The sequence below is a fragment of the Pinus tabuliformis genome, chromosome 6, assembly GCF_031772625.1.
Source record: "Pinus tabuliformis cultivar Carrire ecotype Pingquan chromosome 6, CPIR1, whole genome shotgun sequence".
NCBI lineage: Eukaryota > Viridiplantae > Streptophyta > Pinopsida > Pinales > Pinaceae > Pinus > Pinus tabuliformis.
In genome coordinates, this window is record NC_142292.1 from 30,592,623 (window position 1) to 30,618,790 (window position 26,168).

Genomic DNA, 26,168 nt, shown 5'->3' on the forward strand with positions numbered 1-26,168 from the left:
GGCAGTTATTAATTTAGATTTTCCTTAACTTTAATAATTGCTTGTGAACTTTATTTATCTTTTTGTTTTTTTAATTAGATCTTCTTCATCAAACAATTATCAAGAGCAGAATAGTAAAGGCAGTAGAAACCTAAATTAGCCTCCAAGTCAGGGCAAAACCCCTCTAAAGTGAAAACCCATAAAATCTCTTTTCTTCTTATAGAATCTGCTTCAAATGAGACAACCAAGACCCAAACCCTAGACCAAGTCCTCCTCCAAGTACCAAGTCAGCCCTCCAAGAAGCTCTTCCAAGTAGATTAGAGCAACGATGTTCAATCCTACATCAGCCAGTGCCTGGCTACAACTTCGACCCCCAGCTTCGATCCTGCAACTTCGTCTTGCAACTTTGATCCTGTATCTGCTACAAAACCCTAATTCTGGCACAAGACAATTCTTCAAGAGGTCCTCCTTTGAGCAAGACAATGTCTCCCATGGTCAATGAAGCTACATTAGAATATTCGCTCTTCTAGCAACTTGTTTTTGCAACTTGATCTCCTGCAATTCGAACCTGCAATTTCGACTTTCCTTGAAGCTGTAGAAACCCTAATACTTCGCATGTGTGAGAGAGATAGAGCCCAAAAACAAATCTCCAAGACTTCTTTTGCTTCCTTGATCTTCACTCTAGCCTTCTTGATCTCCCCAACTTCAGATCGAACTATTTCTTGAGAGATCGAACTTGTGTGAGTGAGTGTGTTAAATGAGGTCGAAGTTGCTTGTATTTATACCCTTTCCAAAAGGCCGAATTTGCTCTTTTAGGCTGATTTGTACTTTGGAGGTTTCCAAGACCTTCTAGACTCAAAATAAATTCTTTTACAAGGTATATCTTGTTCGGAAGGGTCTTATAATCATGATGTTGATTCTCTTGACTCATGACAATAAATCTTATGACCTAACAAACCCTAGAAGCATGAAGAACATGCTTTTACCTAGAAGACCATCAATAAGAAGCATGAAACCCATGCTTTAAAATAATAATTTTTCTTTCTTCTTTTGTTTGTTACATAAGATATACATATTGAAATGAGTACAATAACAATTATGAAGACTGAAACTAGTTACATTTCCAACACGAAGTGCCATAAAATTTAATTTCCATTTATATGGCATACTAATAATAAATTTTAATCTTTACCTTTCCTCTCCACCATTGTGTATATATCTGCACCCTAAATTTCTAAGAACACAATATACAATTTTAACACCTCCATCCCTGATGATAACTCAAATCAAGATAAGGGTGCCTCTCTAAAGAAATAGAGGATCATGTGATGGTTGGGGAATACATTCATTCACTCAACTGATTAGTACTCCCTACTATCCTATTGACCTAACTTACAATCCACTTCAAAAGTACATTATGACGTTTCAATAATATGACTCCATAATATGTTTAAACTTATAACACTTACATTGAACAGGCCATTAAATTTAGAATAGATTACGATATAGAATATGATTTGATGACCAACTCGTGGCTGCAAAGAAGGCTTTATTTGAGTGAAATACAAGCACTTTCTATTCTAAAGTTTAAATCTAACCTGCAACAGAACTAACATAGACAAAAGACTTCCTTTGCACCATTAATGCCTGACTTACCAAAGTGCACCTCACGGAGTCCTGCCTGAAAAAGGAGTTGCTACTATCCTAAACAATTTTCAGAGCACAAGAAAAACTTAATAGCTGATAAGAATCGTAAATTCTAGATGCTTTCAGAATTATTTCTTTGGAGTGTGCATCTGTGTGACTATTCAGGCTGGTTGCTTGTGTGGTTACTTGAAAACATAAGCAAGATGAAGAAATACCATACCATTCTGGACTCTGGAGTCACCCTTTTTTGGCTTGGGTTATACTGTGTGGTTAGACAGTATAATATAACAATCGGAATATGTTCTCTATTACATTCGTAGTTGTTTAGGATGCACAAGATGGAAATGTATCCATGTGAAATTACCATGTATTTATTGTGTTTTGCAGTATTGCTAGGCTGCACTGTTGGCATGTTAGATGATGGAGAGAAGATGGGCTTTAAGGATATGAAAATTCAAAAGTTCAGTTCTTGGATTATGTTTTTCTGTAGGGTACAAGTGCCTTTCTGAAACAGACACGTTTGTGTTTTTTGTGCAGCTTGTGTGCCTTGCAACCTTCCTCCAAGTTTCAGATAATGACAGCTTTGATCCATATCAGGTAGTATTTACTTTACTTTTTTGTGCATCGCTTACTAAAATTGCAATTTATTTAATCATGCAGGTAGAAATAAAAAGTGGTCTGGATTTGCTTTAGCTTCTGGTTTATACTACTGAGTTTTAGTCAAGATGGATATGAAAATTCTTGTTGATTATAATAACCAGAAATGTTGTGCTACAAAAGAGAGAACTGTTGTGAAATGGATCTAATCAATTCTTCTTCTGTGTTTGATTCATCTCTTTTATTGTTGTCTTCTCTTGTTCTCTTTATCTTCCTACACCATTCATGAATATGAACTCCTCTTAGGGGTTCTCACATTCAAATAGGTCTTAGCATACTCAGAACGATAAAAGAAATTGATGTTTTAAATTTTTTATCTGGCCTGACATGCCAAAGTCCAGTACATGTAAGCCTAACCACTGTGTGATGTATGAATGTTTTCCTCCAAAGAGACATGCAACCAAATTACCAGTGTTCTATCAACAACCCTGCCATTGGCAGGTTATTTTCAAGAGAACTGTAGTGATTCCATTCTGCCTAGGTCATTTGCTTCAATACCGTTGTCCATATTATTCCTGTACCATCTCTTTTGTATGACTATCTCTGAAATTAATCTATCTCATAAAAATCACGTCATAATCTGCCGTGTTTCCATATTTCACAAATGTTTTTGGATTCCTTCTTGTATGTACATGATTTAAATGTTACCAATCAACAATAATTGCTTGTTCTTGCATTTGGGGTCACTTTTTTACTTTTACTTTTGACGTGAAATTATTTTTGGATTTTGATTGAACTTTAAAAGAGATGCTAAAAACCTGCAGAAATGAAATCCTAGTCCATGATTAGTCACTCTATGGATACCTAAACCATAAATTTCTTGAAAAAATCTGGCTTTTGTTTTGCAGGAGTTGTTGAAGGCATTCATTGGATTTCTTGATGTGGCTGGGTTGTATTTTGCACTCACACAGTTGACGCATAGAAACATTTCTCAAAATCATAAATTCCAAGCTATTGGACTTGGTGAGTGCATTTAATGTGGTAATGTTCAAACAGGGTTCTCTTCTCTTAACATTATTTACTTTAAACTACAAGTTTTGAATATTGATTGAAAGTATGCTTAGGAGAATTCACTCTATCCTTCCAAGCACTTACAATCAACAGATTGGTTTGAGTATACAACATGAATTGTTTAGCTCAGCTGCTTTTTGTTTTGAGAAAGACTCACCAATTGTTTTTATTATATCACAACCTTGTGATTAACTAATTGTTGAATCATTTAAAATTTTTCTTTTTTTTGACAGAAACAAGTCAAAAAATTCAATAATTTGAAGAATATTTTTTCCCAAGGAAAACCTTGTGGGGAAACCCAGGGGATGCTTCCTCACATTCGTGGATGGCATCCCTGTAAACCAGTTGGCTTAAACTAGTGTGTATAAGCCAGGGGGATTCTAACTGGGCACCTGCCTGCACAATGTAGCTAAATGCCCAGAAACATTCTCAACAACCTGAGCTAACACCTTGGGATTATAATAATTTGCAGAAGATGTACAGAGATACTGGAGATCTATCCCTGTAATGCAGCAGTAGAAAAACCTTATAGGCTAGTCTTTCTCAAAGACCAGTTCACTCACAAAACTACAATTGCTATTAAAATCAATAGTACAAATAGAACTAGAAAATTAAAGCACTGGTCTTCTCTATATGTTGACTCTAAACAACAAATCTTACACTTCTGCCAGTAGGATGTACCAGATCTTGCTTGCTTCCTTTGCATTTTATAAACTAACTCCTCAGTCTTTGAGAATAACCATCTTGGGCCTTGATAGTCATAATGATTAACCATGCAGATTAAAAGTTCTCTCAAAAAGATTTTGAAATTCCTTAAGTACCTTTATTGTTCATCTACAAGACTGTAGCACAGCTGTTAGAGTGAAGCACTGTGCTACAAGATAGGGGGTGCTTCACTACTGATTGAAGGGAGTGGAGGAGGAAGGGGGTTGTGTCACCACCTGGTTCTTTAAGGCAACCGGGAACAAAAGAGGGGGATGTTGAGGGAAGTTAGGCCAGTAGGCTACTTATTAAATTTTGATTTAATGTTCTCCAAAGGGTTTGGTTGATTTTATGTTGTATTTCGTTTAGGTTTATGAGGCTTCTTGATGAGCCACAGTTCTAATGTATGGAAGAAAAGAAAACTAGCTGATGAAACAGGAAATAAGCAAAATACCACAAAAAGAAAGGCAAAAGAGAAGGAGCACACCTGGACCAAGGAGAGGGCTGCAATACTTAATGAAGCCAGCCAAAAGGTTGTGTTCCCACTGCAGTTCATGCTACTGCCGATGCCCTCATACTTGTACCTAAAAAATGCCTCCACAATGCTACTAGATGATAGATATAACTGACCCTCGGTAATGAGGTGATCTTGCTGTGCTGCCGGTGCTGGTTATTCTCCCTGAAGATGGGATTGAAGAATCAAAGAGAAAATCCTCAAGGCAAACTCTCAAATCCAAGTAACAAAGGGTGACAAAGAGGCGAAAACAAGCAAAAGGAAAGAACAAACCAAGTGAGGGTAAATCCTTGCTGCAACGGATTGATGGAGATAGTAATACAGGCAATGAAAATGTTTGAGTGAAGTTGAGATCCAATCCTAGTGAAAATCCAATATAATTTTCGTAAGATTTGAGAAGCGAAAGTGGAACTTAAACAAAGTCCAAAAGAGGGCGCTATTTATACATGAAGTAAATGTTGATGTGAGTAGCATCGGAAGGTCTTCTACAAATGCTTGGTGTCTTGGCACGTGGAAGGCATTCTTTGCCTCTCCTAGTGATTTATGTCTTCTTTCCTAACTTTAACTTAGGAAAAGTGCAATAATTAAAGTCAATTAATTATTGTGGACTATTGTGTTATTTTCTAAGATAAATAATTTAATTAAAGTGACTTAGAAATAATCTCAACCAGTGATCTCCAAGATGTTTCTAGAAGGAAGATTCAATATGTTTCTAGAGGGAGATTGGGGTTATTGATTTGGACTCAATGAAGATTATAAATGGAGGCTAGCGAGGGAGGTGAAGACACAACAAAGAGCACAAGTGTGTGAGTGAGTCATCATGAGAGAGACAGAGTGATTTTCTTTGCAGTGCGAGTGGCTCAATGACCGGTGCACAAAGGAGGAAAGGTAGAAAGATTTTCTTATGTTGACAATTACTTGTGATATTCTTGTATTCTTATTAAACCTTCTTTATGTTCTTCTTTTGTATCCTTCTCATCAGGCAATCATCAAATGAAAAGCATGAAGATATAGGCACTCAGCTAGGGTAAAACCCCTATGAAGGGGAAAGCCCAGTCAAACTCTTCCTCTAGTAGTTTCAAACAAAATGTGACAATTTAAGACCTTAGACCTAGACAAAGAACCTTCTCCAATCCACCAAGCCAACCTCTCAAGAAGATTTATGAAACTCCAAAAATCAACTTAGGTCAAACAACAACAAAATTGCATCAAGTTCATAATTTCGGACCTTCGGCCCTACTGCTTCAGAACTTCGACCCTTCTTCAAATATGCAATTTTGGACTTTCTGTAGCTTCAAAACCTTGCACTTGTGGGTGAAAAGAGAGAAAATAGTCTTTAACTTCTTCGCTAGGGTTCCTCATTCTTCACTAGCCTTTTTGCACCTTCTTCTTGGTATTTCGCACTTCTTATTTCCTCTTGCAACTGCAAATCAAACTTGCTTGATTGGATGAGAAAATGAGGTCGACTAGTTGCGTATTTATAGTGGTTCGAAGATCCTTTTGAGGTCGACTTGTAGAACTTGAGGCCGACTTGGTGGAGGAGGGTTCTTTGACCAAAATACATCAAAAAATATTTTTCTTTCTTGTTATACAAAGTCCAAGAAGGGTCTATTAAATGATAAGGACTAAGACTCATGGCATAAACCCTAGAAGCCTACAATGGACGCTTTGACCTAACAATAAAATAATAAAGCAAGATGTTGAGAAATCTATAGGGCAATGATTAGAGGGATTCCTCTTTCCTTGATAACTGCTTGTGATGTATTTTAACTTTTGCTTACTTATTAACTTCTTTACTTATTATAACTTCTTTACTTATTATTATGTTTGTATATCATCAAACAACTACCAAAACAAGAAGAACAAGAACACAGAATATAGGCTGCAAGCCAAGGCCAAAACCTCTCCAATTGAGAGGAAAACCCGCAAATCTCTTCTCTTCCTTATAGATTCTTCAATTGATGAATTCCAAGACCTCTATACCAAGACCAATACCCTCCAAGACCAAGTCCAACCTTTTTGGATGATGTGTTTTCCTTGAACAAGTCAAACCCAATCAAATCTCTTCCAGTAGCACAACTTCGACCCCCAACTGCAGAATTTCGACCTCCACTGCAGACCTAAAATTTTCAGCCCTCCTGCAGTTACTGCTGCCACACGTGTGAGCTTCATTTTAGCCTTCCAAGGCTTCCTTGTGAACTAGATGCATGACGTAAAGGGTGCAATACTTGTAGTTATCTATATATGTCACATGATAGAAAGGGTGAAGTAACTTGATTGTCTCTCAAACATGCAACAACCACTAGAGGGGATTTTGCACATGCTTTGACCATATCTATCATTGAACATGTGTGTTCCAAATAAGGCTAGGCAATCAAGACAAACATTAAGGGGAAAGCCATAAATGCCATGAGGGTAGCACAAGAAGAACCTAGTCATATCTTTCCTTGAGCGAGGTAGAAGCTAAGAGGGGTCTCCACTCCCTTAAGGGAAGAGGATATACATGCCTATAGAAAGAGAAAATAGGGGAGAGGCTAAGCTAATTGACAAAATAAGGAAGGCATGATCATGTCAATCAACTTGGAGCGCTAAGAGACCAACACATCTAAGCTTGTGACTATGGAAGACAACATTGTTGTGGATCAACAAAGTCAAGGTGGAAAAAGCACAGGGGCAAGAAGAACAACAGAACATGGAATAAAACAAAAATCAGATAGAAGTGATGTACATGGTTGAAATCAAGTGGAGCTAGGGCAAAAGTTAGGACGAAGAGTTACATCTGGATTTGCCCTTAGTGATTCACCATCTGCATAAGAAGCAAAGGTTGTGGATGCTAGTGCATGTAGAGGAAAGGAGGGAGTCAAACTCCACCCTCTACAAAGGGGAAAATGACAAATAGTAAAGCTTTGTTAAGCATGAGACATGCTTACCTCTGGATCTATACTCCCATAGAACATAAGAAGCTTGCACAAAATCCATGACCATGAGTCCATTCAAATACCAATTAGAGGCTTTCACATGGCAAGTCAAAGAAAGACCGACAAGGCCATTGTGTATTAGAAAGAGTGGGCTGTCTAGGAGGAATCCATAATGTTTCTTGAGTCTCTTGGTCTTTGGGGAGTGTTACCCTTCCTTTTAGCAGGGGTACCTATAGTAAAATTTTTGATGAAAAGAATAGCCGTGGCATGGAATAACCCTCCTTCATGATTTGGTTGTATTTTGATTTTTGGGTGCTTTCTCGTTTCCCAAGGTAGTTCATGTTGTTCAAGGCACTTTATGTAGATCGATGCATTGGTCATACCTCCCAAGGCAGTTTTAGGGTTGTTTATGACTCCTGGACACCTCCTATACATGTCACATGGAAATTGCTTGAATGCTGTCCTTATTGGTCATTGATGGGATGATTATGACATCATTTCAGGGTTGATTTGCACCTATAACACTTGTGGTAGCATTTGGGATACTTTGTTGACTTGGAATGGTGATGTGTCACTCCCTTGGTGTACCTTAGATGATGTGAACATAGCTAGAATGAAATATTTTGAAGAATAGTTGAGCTGGAGTGGGGATTAACTTCATTATGTTTTACGTTACATGGTTTGATGAGGGTTTTATGACCCAAATTTTGACTTCAAAAGACATCTCCCATGTTTCGTAGAGTGCCTTGACGCAAGGTATGACCATGGGCCTCCATTAGGGGCATTGTTTTGGGGCATTGGACCTTTATTTGGCATAATTTTTGGAGTTGTTATCATGATGCATATGCTTTTGATAAAGTTTACGACATCTTCAGAGGGTCGTTGCCCTAGAAAAGGAAGAATGTTGAAGTCCTTTTGGCTTGGGAGGTCACTTTGCCACATCTTGAAGCATTGGACCATCTTTGTGCACCACCTTCCAAGGACCATTGAACATCTACAACAACATTGGAGCTAAGTTGCATGGTACAGGGAAACGAGAACGCATATTCGAAACAGGAATGTGTTGGAGACATGACCCCCCAAAAATTAGGATATAGATTTAAGATTCAAGAATAAATGAGCATGTGCCAAGGTCCAATAACATTTAAATGAGAAACATAAAATAAATTGGACAAGTGATACATCATACAGGTAACATAATGCAAGCAATAAACTCCAAAAACAACCTTTATTATTTATAAATGAGGCTATATAGCCTCTATATATGAGCCTTAAGGCTACAATGTTGCATGCATGAACTATGAACAATGAACATAGAAGCTAGTAAAGCCTAAAGGGTGAAGGCTAATAGTCATCATCCTCTTTTTCATATTCATCATGGAAAATAGAAGAAGAGGTACGTTCAACAATGGAATGTGGATTTGTAAAGTATTTCCAATTCCACTTCTAGGTTCATCAATATTCAATGCAACAAGAGAGATGTCCAAGTCAGGACATTCAAGATCCACATCCCATTCTTTACAAGGTCCACTACTATACTCTGGAGCTTTATGAGATGTGAGGTGAAGGTTCAAATGTACATAAACCTAAGTTGCAGGAAACGTGGGTAGGGGGTCCGTTTCCCCAGGGGAAACGAAACGAAACTCGTTTCCCCGTACCGTACGGCCTGGAAACGCGTTTCCGGCCGTACGGCCACGTTTCCCGAAACGGAAACCTGGCCGTACGGCCGGAAACGCGTTTCCAGGCCGTACGTGCCACGTTTCCCCAAAAAAAACACTTGTTTTTTAATTATTATTATTATTATTTTTTATTTTTTTTTAATTTGTTTTTAAATTTTTTTAGGGTTTCCAGGTAGTTCTAAAAACCTATTCTAAAGTTATAAAAGAGCAGCTTGGCTCATTCTCTCATCACATCATTCATGCTTTATGATTGCACATATATATAATAATAATTTTTAAATATTTTTAATATATATATATATATATATATTATATATATTCGCGTTTCCCCGTTTCCAAAATTTGGGGAGGTCGCGTTTCGTTTCGCTTCCCGTTTCGGAAACTCGTTTCCGTTTCCCCGTTTCGTGCAACTTAGACATAAACAAGATCGTCAACCTTCTGCAAAATAGAGGCTTCTAGAATTCTCGATAAAAATATCATTAAAAGCAACTATCTGAATTAAAATATTTTTAAACCATTAAAAATGAATTTTGTGGGTCCCAAGTGAAATTGGGGTCCTCATCCACGCTTTAACCCATTGAAACATGTTGTACAACTGTGGAAATGAATTGTAAGATGCTTCAAATTCGTTTCCACGATTAGCATCATGAAACACATTTCAACCCTGCAGAAACATGTTTTAGGCACGTTTCTACGTGTTTCAACATTACTGTGCCCAAATGCGCCTGGAAATGGGAGGTGGGGGTTGCTCTTCCTGCATGGATCGACCCCTCTTTGAGGGTTTTACTCAATCTTTCATTCTATATGTGGCTTTCCCACTTCAATTTTATTGCTGTGATAGATTAGTTAGTTGGAATTTTGATTTACTGAGTTAAATTTAAGGATTCACTTAAAGAATTATAATTTAATAGTAAAGGAAGTTAGATCTCACTCTATAAATAAAGGAGTACTTCCTTATTTGTACTCATGGTTGGATTGTGAGAGCACTTCTCTCCTTGGAGCTTAATGGAAATATCTTTATTGGAGCATTTTTGGTGTTAAGGGCTTATCTATGTGGTGAATGTTTTTGACTTAGAAGCTGTTGTTTCTTGCTTATTCCTTCTATATCATTAAAGGCATCATTGTTATTAACCAAAGCTAGACATCATTGTGATTATTCAAGGCTACCATAAGGCTACTAAGATCGATCCATTTGAAGGGAAACTTTGTCACTTAGGAGGACATCTAGAGGCTCTTCTCACATGATCTCCTTTGTTGGTTTGGGGTAAGTTTTAATCCTCCTTTTAGGCCATACTCTAAAGTTTCTTAGTAAGGGTTTTGATTCTATTTCATGCTATAGTCAATCTTGTAGTTGAAGGCTCTACCCTTGTAGGGATCCCTTCTAGTGGGACCATGATCTCATGATTTTCCTTGATTAGTTGAGGAGTTAATGTAGCTAGCAGGTTCTAACCGCTTGACCTAATCCATAAAACATCCAATAACTGACCCAAGAGGGTTTTCTACTTGATCTCATATTTCCACTTGATTCCTCTTGATTCCATAACCCTAGAAGGATATTGGAATTGATCTTCATATCCCTCCATCACCTTTTTATTTTCTCCAAAAACCCTAAAAAATCTCCAAAAAAATGTTTCACTCTAGTCGCTATTGACATTACCTTTTTCTCTTTTGACTAAGCCTTAGTGATCCTTGTAGGGAAGCCCCCCTTGAGTCATAGCTGAGCCAACCTAAAAAGAGAGGACAGGTCATTGAGGTGGCAGTTGGTGACCTTCCTAAAAGGTTGCCATCATGTTGTACACCATGGTTTGGGGCTTTTGTCACACGTGTACAATTTGGGCGGTGACTTTTCTTTGGCACCATTGCTGGGGATAAAGCCCATTCTTTGGGGAAAATGACATTTGTGAGAGTGCATTATTGAAGATTTTCTCCCATGGCGATTCCATGATGGGACAAAGCTCTTGTTCGTTACAAATTTTGAAAATGTGAGCACATCCATCAACTGTGAAGGCTTTTGAAGCAATCTCATCATGGTGACTCCATTGTGGCAATTTTTGTAAGGCACGATTAGCATCTATAGCATATTTTTATTCTTCAACCTCACTTGAGGATGAAGCTTCTTTCATGGATAGCACAATGGTATGATCTGGTTGATATCTCGAAAACCAAAGGTTTTTCCCATGAGCATCCGTATGTAGGTTCAAAAGAAATTCAAAGATTTAATGAATATGGTAATTTGGTTACACACTTTCTACTTGCCCATATAGAATTCATCAACAACATTGTCGCCTTTCATGATGCTGCTATAGTGAAATCTCTTGCACTAGGTTTGAAAGGAATTGCAAGGGACTAGAGGTAACTTTTCTTTGCGCCATTGCCGGGGATAAATCCCATTCTCCGGCGAAAACGACATTTGTTAGAGTGCATTATTGAAGATTTTCTCATATGGTGTCTCAATGATGGGACAAAGTTCTTGTTGCTTACAAATTTTGAAGACATTGTTGGGTGTAGAGGTGAGCACATCCATCAACCATGACGACTTTTGAAACAAGCTCATCATGGTGACTCCACTGTGGCATTTTTTGTAAGGCATGATTAACATCTATAGCAAATCTTTATTCTTCAATCTTACTTGAGGATGGATCTTCCTTCATGGATAGCACAATGGTATGCTCTAGTTGATTTCTCGAAAACCAAAGGTTTTCCCCATGAGCATCCATATGTAGGCTCAAAAGAAATTCCAAGATTCAATGGATATGGTGATTTGGTTACACACCATCTACTTGCCTATATAGAATTTGTCAACAACAATGCCTTCTTTCATGACATTGCTACTATGAAATTTTTGCACTTGCTTTGAAATGAATTGTAAGGGATTGGTACAACAATCTCAGCCATGGAATATATGCCTCCTTTGCAGATATTCTAGAGGCATTTTGTGCACATTATGACTACGATGATGAGTAATGGCTCCTTGTTGTCTGAGACATCAGAAAATTTTGTGAATGGAAAAAGCTTATTGAAGAGTGCCTTGGTATTCCTGAAGACATTGAAACCAACAATTAGAAGGAAGATATTTCCAACTCAGTCTTAAAGGAAGAATGATCAGATTTGAGGGAGGATCAAATTTCAGTTTCAATGGTTGGTAAGGATGCAGATGAGGGAAAATGCACAAATTGCCATAAAATATGTGTTCAACTCTTCATTGGAAGATGATGGTTATCACGCTGGTAACTTGATCAATGAACATAACAGAATTGAAGGGTACTCAATGAATGAATGTGACAAAGATGAACATTATTTCTGATGTGGTATCCCTGGCAAATTAAGGTGGAACAGATTGATTATTGGACAGAGTGATTGATAGATAAGACCAAGGAAGATATTTCTAGTGCTATAGTCCAAGAAGATGAAACCAGTGCTAAAAACGATGTTTCCTTAGGGACACAACCCCACTTACTCACTACTACTATCTAGCAGATCTGATGTGACATTCATCAAAAGAAGAAAACCCTAAAATGGATACATTGATTACATTATTCTATATGGTTCTAGGGAATCGGTTATAGATTTCCTTAATGTGAAAATTCCTATCCTCAAGGAACCCCTACTGCAGCAATACTGAATTTACTTCTCCCACTTGATTTTAATATACATTATCAAGTTATTTTCTGAATATTGAAGTAAATTACTTCCGCAGCCTACACTACTTTAAATTTGATTACATGAAACGAAAAACTGAGCAAAGAACAAGATACATAGGACACAATTATTTTTGGACAAAATAGTCCCTGGAAAAACCCAATGCAGGAAAACCAATGCAACAACACTGAGGGTTTTCTATTATTAAGCAGTAATTCTGAATATAATGTTGGATGCCCTCACGACAATCTAGTGACGGAAAATATAATGGTGGAAAACTGAGTGAGTTTTACCTCACTTAACCGGGCAAATTCCAGCTGATCCAACAACAGAACTGGTTAACCCGACTATCTATACGCTGGCCCTGCGTCAACCTTACAAGCTCTGCGTCAGCTTCTGCGCTGTCTCTTGTACCTTCTGCGTCAACCTTCCTGGCTGTTCCAGTGATTCCCTGATAGTTTTTGACTTTCTGCGTGAGGGAAACTTTACTTCTACGCTGGCCATTGTGGCTTTGCGTGAAGCCTGCGTGAGCCTAGATTGGCCCAACGTCAGTCCTTCTAGCTGTTGCATTGCCTCCACTAGTGTCTGTCCACCTTTCTGCCCAGTATTCCCGAACTATCCCTGCCCCTCCGCTGCAGAATGATCACCTAGTTCGAATTTCTCAGCTTCCTAGCCCCAGAAATCGAACTCCAAATCAATTCGTTATCTCCGTGTGTGTTTCTAAATGAACCCTGAGCCTCCTTATAATTTTCTCGTTGAGACTTCAATGATTGAGATTAAGTTTCTAATCAACAACTAAGATTAAAACTTGACTTGATCCGCTTTCTAGATCATTCTCACCCATATTTTGATTAATACCCTTTAATACTTTAATTTTCATAAGTTTAGACTTAGGAACCCCATTTAAAAATATTAATTATTTTAATAAAATACAATTCGGGTGGAATTTCACCAAAGGATTTCTGGGTTCTTTAGAAAACATCTGCCTTAGCCTTTCTACCAATTTTCACGGCTAGAGCACATCTGATGCTACCAAAAACTAACACTCCCTCTTAGCGAGGAAAGTGTTCTAGCAACAATGTCCAACTGCATGCTGCTCTGTCTCTGAAGCATCTCCTTTCCACACCGTTGCTGCCACCAACACTATGCTGCCACTGCTACTATATTGCTGGCCATGACACTGCCATTGCCACTGCTGCGTCTATACTACAACTCCCTCTGTATCTGCTGCTAACACAACCATTGCTAGCTTTACACTGCATCATTTTACAATTGCTGCTGCTTAGCAACGGAAAAGCATCCAAAATTTCTGAACTAACTGTGTTCAGCATAATATTAATGTTGGAATTTGACTGCTACTAGTTTCTGACCCTCTGAATCTTCTGTGCTGCTGCGGACTTCTGCACTGTGCCCTTTGCACTGCTGCCAACCTTGCTCTGCGCTGATCAGTCTCTGGTCTCCGACGATTGCATCTGTCTCTCCACTCAACCCACTGCATCATTTGACACTAAGTCCATCTCGCTACTACTGAATCTCGGGCTCTCGTAGCAAGGAATTGATCCAAGAGGTGGGTTCCTCAAGGATCCTACCCACATGTTGTCCTCCCGACTACAGTTTTATATCGCCCCATTTTCCTCCTGGAGATGCGTGGGCTCTGATACCAATAGGCTCTAATGCCTCCTTCCTTCTTCTATTGTGTCATATTTGTACATCCTTCAATCCTATCCCAAGTTGTTCTTAAGGGGGGATGTTAGGATATTCCGACACATAGGAAATAGTTAAGTATAACTTGGTCTAGTGTAGAGTTAGGTAAAGTGTGTTTCTTTACTATGTACTTTGTAACTTACAATCCGACGGTTCATTCTCTCCTCAGTATTACCGACACTTTATTCGTGGCTTAAGACGTGATTGGTCCATGATCTCTATTTAAAGAGCATGGAGGGTCATTTGTAGGTTGACCGTTCATGAGAGAAGCTTATGTAAACTTTCTTTCTTTTATTAATAAATTGCCTGAAGTGGATGTGTTGGCTCAGGCCGTGGACTGTTTCCCTCCTTGAGAGTTTTAACCACGTCAAGAATACTGGTGTATTGATCTGTGATTTTTTTGTGAGCGGTGTCCTTTGGTGTTCTATCTAAGGAACTTACCCTGTAAATTCCTACATGGTATCAGAGCTATTTGAGGGCTGCATCCGTTGGTGATCCAAATTGGAAGCCGGTACAATTGCATCCGACTGTCGTTTCCTAGATCTACTGTTTCTGACCGCTTTCGGGTCGAGAGGACTGCTCTATTGTGTTAGGAGCATCTGTTCCAGTGAGGGACCCCTTTTGTTTCACGCGAAAAGTTTTCGGTAGCTCTAGCTACGCCATTTTTAAGATGTGGAGGTATACAATCTTTATTTGTAGTTTTAGCTATTTATCTCTCTGTTTATTTTGGTTTATTTATCTCTCTGTTTTTTATTACCGGATCTATACCTTTCATTTCTGCATATGCTCTTTGCCCCACGACTCTGTGCGATCTGGGCACATCAGAAACAGAAAGGAAGGATTTTTCTCATGCGTATGCTCTTTTCCGCTGTGCCTTAGTTGTTGATTTGGGGTAGCATCAAATGTGCTCTAGCCACGAAAATTGGTGGAGAGGCTAAGGCACATGAGATCTCCAATACTCAGAAAGGGTTTGGGCAGATTCTAAACAATTTGGGAGATATTAAAATAATCAATATTTTTAATGGAGTCCCTAAGTCTAAACTTAGGGAAAATAAAATATTAATGTGAATTAATATAAAATCTACATTAAAGTAGGTAGGAATAAATTAATAAAGTACATGAAGGGTTTCTAACGGGTTAGACTTAGAAATTCCAACATGGTATCAGAGTGTGGTTGCAGATCACAGGAGAACTGAGGAAATCAACCGAGCAGAGCAACAACAGCAGAAAACAACTGTCCCGAGTGACAGAAGCTGTTCCTAGCAGAGAAGCACTAAGGAAGGGGTGACGCAGTGCCTGCGTCATCAAGTTCCAACAGAGTGTGGAGGCAAAGAGGGAAGTAGAGGAGGTAAAGACAGGCTCACGCAGAGGCCAGGAGGGCCGACACAGTTGGCTAAGGAAGCTGATTTGCCGGTGTCGGGATTGCGCAGAGCCTAGGAGCTCTAACCTTCAGTTTGCTGGGGTTTAGGAGGTTGTGGGTAAGTTGCAGAGTGGAGCTGGTGGGGTACTGTAGTCGGAACAATACCTAACAGGGCAAGGTCAAGGAGGAGGGAGTTGCTACCAAGGATTTCTAGCTGAGAAATCCGGAATAGTGGTGCAGCTGCAATAACGATCGGAGTGGGGGCATCTCGACATTGGTAGAAAGGTTTCCAGGAGGGAAATCGAGGCTCAGAGGGAGTCACACCAAGAACTCCTAGGAGGGAAGTAGAGGAGCAGCGAGATGATAATGAATGGGGTAAGAGACCAGGACAGACTGGACGGAGCCTCAAACTTTGTAGTCTGGAAGGCCAGAATCCTATCCGTTCTAGACATAAATCGTGTCAAGCACTTCGCCTTGAGGACGATAGCTATCCTAGTTGACCCAGCTGATAATGACAAGTATGAGGAGGCAATGGCGAGGGCCAAGAGCATCATTCTTGATGGGGTCAAGGACCATGTAGTACCACATATTGCTGAAAAGGACACGGCAAATGAGATGTGGGAGGCCCTAAAGAAATTGTACCAGCATACTTCTGTGCAGAGAAGGATGTTACTAGAAAATCAGCTGCGATCATACCAGATGCAGAAGGGAGAACAGATCAATCGCTTCCTTGGTCGATTGAAGGAGATCTGGGATCAGCTGACTTTCGTAGGGGCCATGCCGGATCAAGAATTGATGGTGAGAACAACCCTGCACGCAGTCTTAGAAGATTGGGAGAAAATTGTCTAGAGCATACTAGGCAGGGCGACCCTTCCAGATTGGGAGGAAATGTGGGTTGCTCTTCGCCAAGAAGAGATTAGAAGGCTGAGTAAGGTGAGAAGTAGTGGCAAGGGGATCAGAATCACGAAGGAGGAGGAGGTGGATGCTACCCTAAGATCTGAGGGAACGCAGGAGAAACGAAAGAAGGACCTCTCCAAGGTCAAATGCTTCCACTGTGGGGAGCTGGGTCATTATGTGACCCAGTTTCCAAGGAAGAAGAGCAAGGGAGAGGCCTCTGAGACCAAGGCTGTGCTAGCAAGGGCAGAGAAGGAAGTGGAGACAAACGATGACTGTGCCATGAGTGCACACACACACCACTTGAGCAGAAGTGGGGAGACATCGAGCTATAGTCAGATGGCCTACAGGTGATGAGGGGCACGATCCTTGAGGTACCCAACCTCTTGGATTAGACCTTGCTACGGGAGCCCCGAAGAGGAGTAGCAGTACTCGCGGATGTCAGTAGAGACGGATATAGATGGAGCGACAGAGGGAACTACAGTGCAGGATTCCCATGACAACATGAGGCAGCAGTGCGAGAAGCACAGGAGTGTTGCACTAGTGCAAGATGGCACAGAGAGGTGTGCAACGATGCGAGATGCATGGAATAGTTGCAGCAGCGCAGAGAGGGAGCAATTGTCAGTGACAGAAGGAGCTTCAACATTGGGAGTGCTTCTAGCCTGACAGAGATGTCAGATTTGGGAGATCAGTTACTTATTTCTTAGTAACTGAGTTGCAGTGCAGCAATTAGCAATGACAGTGTTATGGGCACCATGATGCAACAAGATGAGAGGGAGTTGCAGTAGTGGCAGGGCCATGGGTAGCAGTACAGGATGTAACAGTGCAGATGATGGGTAGCAGACCTAGCATCAGCACAGGGACAGATGTTGAATGATCAGGGTGATACTCAGTGAGGAGTATTGCTAGAGCACAGTCTTCGCTAAAAGGGAGTGTTGATTTGGGGTAGCATTGGATGTGCTCTAGCCATGAAAATTAGTGGAGAGGATAAGGCACATGAGATTTCCAATACACAGAAAGGGTTTGGGCAGATTCTAAACAGTTTGGGAGATATTAAAATAAATAATATTTTTAATGGAGTCCCCAAGTCTAAACTTAGGAGAAATAAAATATTAATGTGAATTAATATAAAACTGTGTTATAATGGTCCAAAGTCATGGATCAAGCCAGATCTAATCTTAGCCGTTGATTAGGGACTTAATCTCGGCCGTTGATTTGTCAATGAGAAAAGTATAAGAGGAGGCTTGAGGGTCACTTGGAGAATACACCAAGAGATCAAGATTTCGACTTTTTGGGGCTGGGTTTGTTGAGAAATTTGAGAGAGTGATCAGAGTTGCAGCTGAGGGGCAGTGAATACAAAAGCAGAGAGGTAGATATAGCACCGGAAGGATTAGCGTAGTAACTAGAGAGAGGGATGCAAAAGCAGCCAAGGGTTCATGTAGAGGCAACCAAGAGCTGTGTAGTGCTTCAGAGGGTCAACGTGGGTGACACAGAGGGCCAGAGGACTGACACAGGCCAAGCCAGAGTGATGCTGGACTAACGCTGGGCTAGAGAGAGGCTGACGCAGTCCCTGGAGGGTGACGTGAGGGTTTGGTGGGGCATATTGGAGCTGCCAGAGTGTTTATTCGGGGTGTCAGCTGGAATATTTGTTTCCGGGTAGAGAGGTACTACTGTTGAGATTTTTCTTTGTTGGGTGAGCCTGATTTGGCACCCAGATTGTATTCTGAAATTGCTTAATAAATCAAACCCTCAGATCGCTGCACCGGTTTTCCTGCATTGGGTTTTTCCGGGGACATTAGTCCAAAAACAACGATGTCACTTGTGTGCTTGTTTCTGTTTCCTTCAGTTGTTGATCTGTAATGTGTTGATCATGTACTTGTATTTATTTCCAGTATTTACATGGTAAATAACTTGTTAATTAACAGAACAAGTAGGTAGGAATAAATCAATAAAGTACATGAAGGGTTTCTAACGGGTTAGACTTAGAAATTCCAACATTAGTGTGATCTTAGAAAATTAGAAACATTGAAGAAAATATTTAGTTTTAGGCGAAAGTTAACTTCAAGCCATAAGGTTTGGTTTTTTTTGTATGTCTGTGTTGGGTTGTGTGTTTTTTTTGTTTTGTAGGCAAAAAGAGTTTTTTCAAGTAAGCACGCACCCGAAAGCTTCAGTGACTAAAAAAGAAATCCCTTTCTCTTTTCAAAAAATTACGAACCTTTTTAAACTAGCTCACTTGGTCCAAAGTTACTTTATGAGAATAGAGGTCTTGGGTTCAAGTCTTTCTTTTTGTTGAGTTACTATTTCAAAAAACACATGTAACTTATGCTTTAAAGTTACTTTATGTAAAAGTGTTCCCACACGTTATAAAAAGTGAGTCACTTATAATTCTAAAGTCTCTTTATCTTTTATTTAAGTTACAATTGAGTGAGTAGCTCATAAAGTACCATTGTAAAAGTGACTTCACTTATTTATAAAAGTGGGTCGCATAAAATCTTTTTTAAAGTGAGCTAATTAGATTAAGTTTGGAGGGGGTGGGGGATTTTTTTAAATATAAATCCTAACAACGAACTCATCTTCGTCAATTTTTGCTAGAGCAACCTTAGGATCATGATTCTCATCCTTATCCTTTTGCTTCAAAGGACACTGGGATGCAAAGTGGCCCATCTCGCCACATCTGAAACATTTCACCTTCGAAATGTCCTTCCGCTTCTGCTTCTGCTTCTGTTGTCCCTTTGATGCTAGAGCTGTGTTCTCCTCCTCCTCCTTGTACTTCATGCCACTCCCATTGCTGCCATTGAGGTTGACCTTAACTAGATCCTTCCTTAATTCGTCATGTTGAAGGGCTGCCCACATCTCCTCCCATGAAGGTAGTCTTTCCCTGCCCAATATACTTGGGACGAAGATTTGCCATACATTCAAGACTCCATTCAGGGCTGTCCTTACCATCACGGTAGATTGAGGAGTAGATCCCACTGCAACAAGCTGGTCTCTGGTGTCCTAAAGATGTTGAATATAGGAGTTAACCCCTTCTCCCCTCCCGCATCAATGTCCGCTGCAACTTTTGTTCTAGGTACATCTTCTGCTGTTAGGAAGAGCCTTCATACAGTGAAGACAAAGCTTCCTACATCTCTTGGGCTGTATCTTTGCCCTGCAAGTGTGAGACCACATCATCTCGAACTCCATCGAGTATGAACCTCTTCGCCTTCCCCTGCTCGGCCTTGCACTTCTTCTTCTGATCATTGTCTATGGGAACAACCACAACACTCTTGACGTAAGCTTCAAGATCGTACTCCTCTAGAACAACTATGATTCTGGTCTTCTATATGACAGTTGGAAGCTCCTTCCGACTTGTCCTGATCTTTGAGCCCATGTGATGCCATCTCACCCAAATTGTCGAACTGACTCCTCTAGTCATTGCGCAGCACTGGTCTATTGCTCGGCAAGTGAAAAAATTCGAACTTTTGGCGAGAAAAGTTCTCTGAGGAGAAAATTCCCCTTTTATGTCTCTTCGCTCTTTTCCGATAGATTTTTGCCCCGGCAGAAACTGTGCCCTTCAAACACTGCGTTGAGGCTCTGCGTCACTCCCTCTGCCTCTACTAACTCATGAACTGGAAATCGTACCTCTCTGTCGACTCTCTCAGAGAGAGATTTCCTCGGAATCTCTGCTTTCCTGGCAAGGACTGTGCAATCCCTTCTAGGGGATTCGAATTGTTGTCAAATGCAACTATTGGCTTGTCTACTCAATGTTGGATCTGCTCTTCCTGTTTCAAAATCAATGCTCTGATACCATGTGAAAATTCCTATCCTCAAGGAACCCCTACTACAGCAAAACTGAATTTACTTCTCCTACTTGACTTTAATATACATTATCAAGTTATTTTCTGAATACTGAAGTAAATTACTTCTGCAGCCTACACTACTTAAAATTTGGTTACATGAAACAAAAAACTGAGCAAAGAACAAGATACATAGGACACGGTTATTTTTGGACAAAATAGTCCCCGGAAAAACCCAATGCGGGAAAACCTGTGCAACAACTTTGACGATTTTCTATTATTAAGCAGTAATTCTGAATACAATGCTGGATGCCCTCCCAACAATCCAGTGATAGGGAAAATATAATGGCGGAAAATTGAGTGAGTTCTACCTCATTTCACCCGACAAATTCCAGCTGATCTGGTAGCAGAACTGGCTAACCCTGACTATCTCTGCATTAGCTTCTGCGCTGTCTCTTCTGTGTTCTGCGTCAACCTTCCTGGCTGTTCCAGCAGTTCCTCGACAGTTTCCGGCTTTCTGCGTGAGGGCAGCTTTACTTCTACGCTGTCGCTTCTGGCTCTGCTTCAGGCTTGCGTGGGCTCGGATTGGCCCAACATCAGTCCTTCTAGCTGTTGTGTTGCCTCCACTAGTGTCTCTCCCTGCTCCTCTGCTGCAGAATGATCACCTAGTTTGAATTTCTCAGCTTCCTAGCCCCAGAAATTGAACTCTAGATCAATTCGTTCTGTCTGTGTGTATTTCTAAATGAACCCCAAGCCTCCTTATACTTTTCTCGTTGAGACTTCAATGGCCGAGATTAAGTCTCTAATCAACATCTAAGATTAAAACTTGACTTGATCCCCTTTCCAGATCATTCTCACCCATATTTTGATTAATACCCATTAATACTTTAATTTTCCTAACTTTAGAGTTAGGAACCCCAATAAAAATATTAATTAATTTAATAAAATACAATTATGGTGGAATTTCACCAAACGATTTTTGGGTTCTTTAGAACTCATGTGCCTTAGCCTTTCCACCAATTTTCATGGCTAAAGCACATCTGATAAACTAACACTTCCATGTACATTGAAAGATTTGAGGGAGGATCAACTTTCAGTTTCAATGGTTTGTGAGGATGCAGAGGAGAGAAATTGCATGAGTTCCCATAAAAGACATGTTCAGCTCTTTATTGGAAGATGATAGTTATCATGTTGGTATTTTGATCAATGAATGGAGCGGAATTGAAGAGCACTCAATGAACGAATTCAACAAAGATGAACATTATTTCTTTTTATTTTTTATGTGTTGTTCACATACATCGCAGATTGGTGGCCGCTAAGTTCATGGAAAATGTGTAGGCAGATGCACCCGAAAGTATTACTTCCCACCGACTCATTAGCAGAGCCTAACCCCAAGAGCATTGAGGAGAATTGACTCTGTGACCTCCCATTAGCAAGGTGCTTTTAATGACAGGAACTTGACCAAATGAACTAACCTGCGGGGCTAGATGAACATGATTTCTACAATAGTATCCCTGGAAAATTAAACCTGGAACAGATTTATTATTGGACAGAGTGAATTATGAATAAGACCAAGGAAGACATTTCTAGCACTGTTCTCCAAGAAGATGAAACCAGTGCTAAAAACGAGGTTTCCTTAGGGACACATCCCCACTTACTCCCTACTACTATCTAGCAGCTTTGATGTGACATTCATCAGAAGAAGTAAACCCCCTCTTTTTTTGATGTTTAGGCCCATGGGGATTTGAACCTTGAATTTCTTTGTTTACATAATACTTCATATCATGGCGATTGCCAACTGAGCTGCACCCTGTGGGCTCAGAAGAACTAAACCCTAAAATGGCTACATTGATTACATTAATCTATATAGTTATGGGGAATCAGTTAAAGATTCCCTTCCATGTATATAGAAAGATTTGAGGGAGAATTGGCTTTTAGTTTCAATGGCCGGTAGGGATGCAGATGAAAAAGAAAATGCATGAATTCCCATAAAAGACATGTTCGGCTCTTCATTAGAAGATGATAGTTATGATGCTGGTAACTTGATCAATGAACATAGCAGAATTGAAGAGCACTCGATGAACATACTTGACAAAGGTGAACATGACTTCTACAATGGTATCCATGGCAAATTAAACCTTGAATGGATTTATTATTGCATAGAGTGAATGATGGATAAGACCAAGGAAGATATTTCTAGCACTATACTCCAAGAAGATGAAACCACTGCTAAAAATGAGGTTTCCTTAGGGACACATCTCCTCATACTCCCAACTGCTATGTCGTAGCTCTGATGTGACATTCATCAGTAGAAGGAAATCCTAAAATGGTACATAGATTGCATTACTCTATATAGTTCTGGGGAATCAGTTACAGATTCCCTTCCATGTACTTTGATACTCGATGGGTCAATTGCAATTTGCAACTTACAACTGCATGGACAATTACAAAAATCCTACTAACACGAGATGTGCTTGCTATAAATAACTGTTGCATTGAATCACTTGGAATATTTTGGTGTTATCTGCTGCCAAGTATGAGATAAGGTTGCTGTATTTCTGTAAATGCTGTATTGTCAATCCTCACTATTTCCCCCTGTTGCTAGATAAAGGATGTTAGCATATAGGGATTTTTCCTCCCTCAACTTCTTTTTTCATAATGCTATATGAGCCTGATCATATTTGTAGTGGTTAGCATCAGAGTAGCAAGATTTGAGTACAAATATGATTCAGTAGAGAAAAAATATGTAATGAAAAAATCTAGTACAACTAAAATACAAAAGTAGACATCTCAATGTCTCATACAAAAATGTGCAGGTTTCAAATTTTAAAAAGTACAAAATTTTTAGGTAACATCCATTCTTCATTTTAAGCAACTTGATACATATCTCAAATTTGAAACATAACACATCGTATACTGACTGGACATGTGTATGTATACATAATGTGATCATCCTCATTCCATCACCAGTGCCATGAACATTTACTAGTGTCAAATAATAGAGTTTAAGACGTAAGTGCTTAACACAGAAGTACAAATCCACTAATTTGATATAGATACATTTTAAATCATAAGTTAAACGTCAAGGCTCATGACCTCAATGTATGTATTTCATTGAGGTTGATTAAGTAAACACGTGTCACAGATTTGTTAGAAATGGTTCCCGTGTTTTTGTGTGTCCATTTGTTTCTTTGTATTATTCTGTAAAATCATTCTCTCTTACGCCATTTGAGTTTATATTTATTTATATGAAAAAGCATATGGACTAAAGTTTCACAGAATGTGGCCAATGTCCTGTGATGGTAAAGTTAAAAATAGTTTCACTTTCATATTGACAATTAAATAATTGATTTTTTAAACATTAAACTATCACATGAGACTAGAAGCTGTTATAAACAGTGTTCCACGGGGTCTCGTCCCCCCACCTGGGGGTCGAGTGCCCTAGCTCCCTGGCGCTCCGGGGACTTGGGGACGAGAGGGGGACGTTTCCTGCTCCCAAAAAACAGGGTACACGAGGAAACTTGAAAGGGGTCATTTCCTAAGTGAGAAGGGTCTTAAGGGGTCTTGAGGGGTCGTTTCCCTAGAAAAAATTCGCAAATTTTCTTATGAAACAAAAAAACGTAATTTTTAATATTTGTTGACCGATCGTGAAGGGTTTACATTATGTTCATTTCACATTTCATTTTCTGTTTGCTCCTTCGTTGAATTGAACACTGTCGCCATCGCCAAGCAACCTTCTGTCTGCTCCTTCGTTGAACGGAACGTTGCTGCTCATGTATCAGACTTGACTTTTATATTATTCAATATTCATAGTTGGAAGTGGAACATCAATATGGTTTAAATTTTAAAGTTTAAAACTTTAAACATTTATAATTTTATAATTTATTTTCATTGTGCATTGTTAGTAAGTTAGTAGACTAGTAGTTACACTATACAGTTACAAAATTACATGTATGATGTATGATTATAATTTATATGATAATGATATCAATGATCATGCCTTTCGGTTTAAATTTGTTTAAGATATATGATTCATCGATTTATATTTTATATTTACAGGTTTTTAAGACCTCGATGTCCCCCCACATTTCCTAAAAATTGGTGGGGAGCTTTTGCATAGGCTGCTCTTGCGTATCCCCACTCCCTCGCCTCCTCGTCCCCGAAACTTGGTGGAACATTGGTTATAAATAAAATATATATAAATAATATATAATGGCAGAAGTGTCCTCAGACACGTAATTTTATTAATAAGAAAAACAATTACATCTGGAATTTTGCAAGAGTTTACACCCGAACAACAAAACACTCTTGCAATGAGCTATTTATAAGCTCAATGTCCTAACTACCTCTAATTATGGATCACTTATAAAATAACAAGTGTCCATTTACAATAAAAGCTATTCAAACAACTTACTAACAATTCTCCTAAATTAGAGCCTAAGATATGACACATTTGTAGAGTCATATCCTTTTACAACAATATACTAATTCTAAATGTCTCCATTTAACAATAAAATATTCTAGATTAATAATTATTAATTTAATATCTTAAATTAATCATTATTTTATTCTAACTTAATAACCTATGATAATATCTATTTTTGGATCATCTAACATTCCCCCCTATGATCCAAAGATACATTACAACAGATACCAAGTTCATCCCTGAACTTAGTAATTTTATTTTGCCAAGAGGTTTCGTGAAAATGCTAGAGATCTGATCTTTTGAAGGACAATAAATTGGCTTGAGGACATCTTTGGCAATGAGAGATCTGATATGATGATACTTGGTGTCCACATGCTTTGTCTTTGAATGAAAAACTGGGTTCTTGGCAAGCTTAATGGCTCACTGGTTGTCAATGAATAATGACGTAGCTTCTGCCCTAGAAATGCCCAAGTTCTGCAAAATTCTGCGCAGCCAAACAATTTCACATGCTGCTTCCCATGCTAAAATGTACTCTGCTTTGGTTGAAGAAGTGGCCACTGTAGCTTGTTTCTTACAACTCCAAGACACTGCTGTTGACCCCATGCTCATTAAATAACCTGATGTTGATGCTCGATCATCAATACTTTCAGCAAAGTCGGCATCTGAAAAACCACCAAGTACAAAGTTTTTAGTCTTTGTGTAAAGAAGACCAAAATCTTTTGTTCCTTGGATATATCGAAGAACTCTTTTGGCTGCATTCCAGTGGCTGTCTTGTGGTTCCTGCATAAAACGTGAAAGAATACTAACTGCATAAGATAGATCAGGGCGAGTGTTTGTCAAATAAATCAAGTTGCCAATCAACTGTCTATAAGTAGTGCTGTCCACCATTTCCCCCCTTCAAATTTTGAAAGTTTCAAGTTTTGCTCCATGGGGGTAAGAACGGGCTTGTAATCTTGCATTCCAAATCGCTGAAGAACCTCTGCTGCATACTTACTCTGAGAAATGAAAATATGATGTGGACGTTGGAAGACTTCAACTCCAATATAGTAGTGAAGTAATCCCAAATCTGTCATCTTAAAGCCTACGTGTAACTCTGTTTTCACCTGTGCAATATGATCATCATTGTTTCCAGTAATGATCAAATCATCTACATGCATAACAAGAATCACCAGATATTTACCTTCTTGTCGCACATACAAAGTATCATCAGATTCACTTCGTTCAAAACCAACTTTCCTAAGGTATTCTTCCATTTTTGCATA

At 39.3% G+C, this 26,168-nt stretch overlaps 1 protein-coding gene across 1 annotated transcript in view; it reads left to right on the forward strand.

Annotated features, from left to right (window-relative positions):
- The window catches only part of LOC149257062 (uncharacterized), a 233,047-nt gene that overhangs the window by 95,989 nt on the left and 110,890 nt on the right, over positions 1 to 26,168 (forward strand). Inside the window, exons 3-4 of the mRNA XM_089369038.1 lie at positions 2,164 to 2,223; positions 3,132 to 3,246. Of these exons, the coding sequence (XP_089225164.1) occupies positions 2,164 to 2,223; positions 3,132 to 3,246 (175 nt within the window). The remainder of the gene's footprint in view (positions 1 to 2,163; positions 2,224 to 3,131; positions 3,247 to 26,168) is intronic.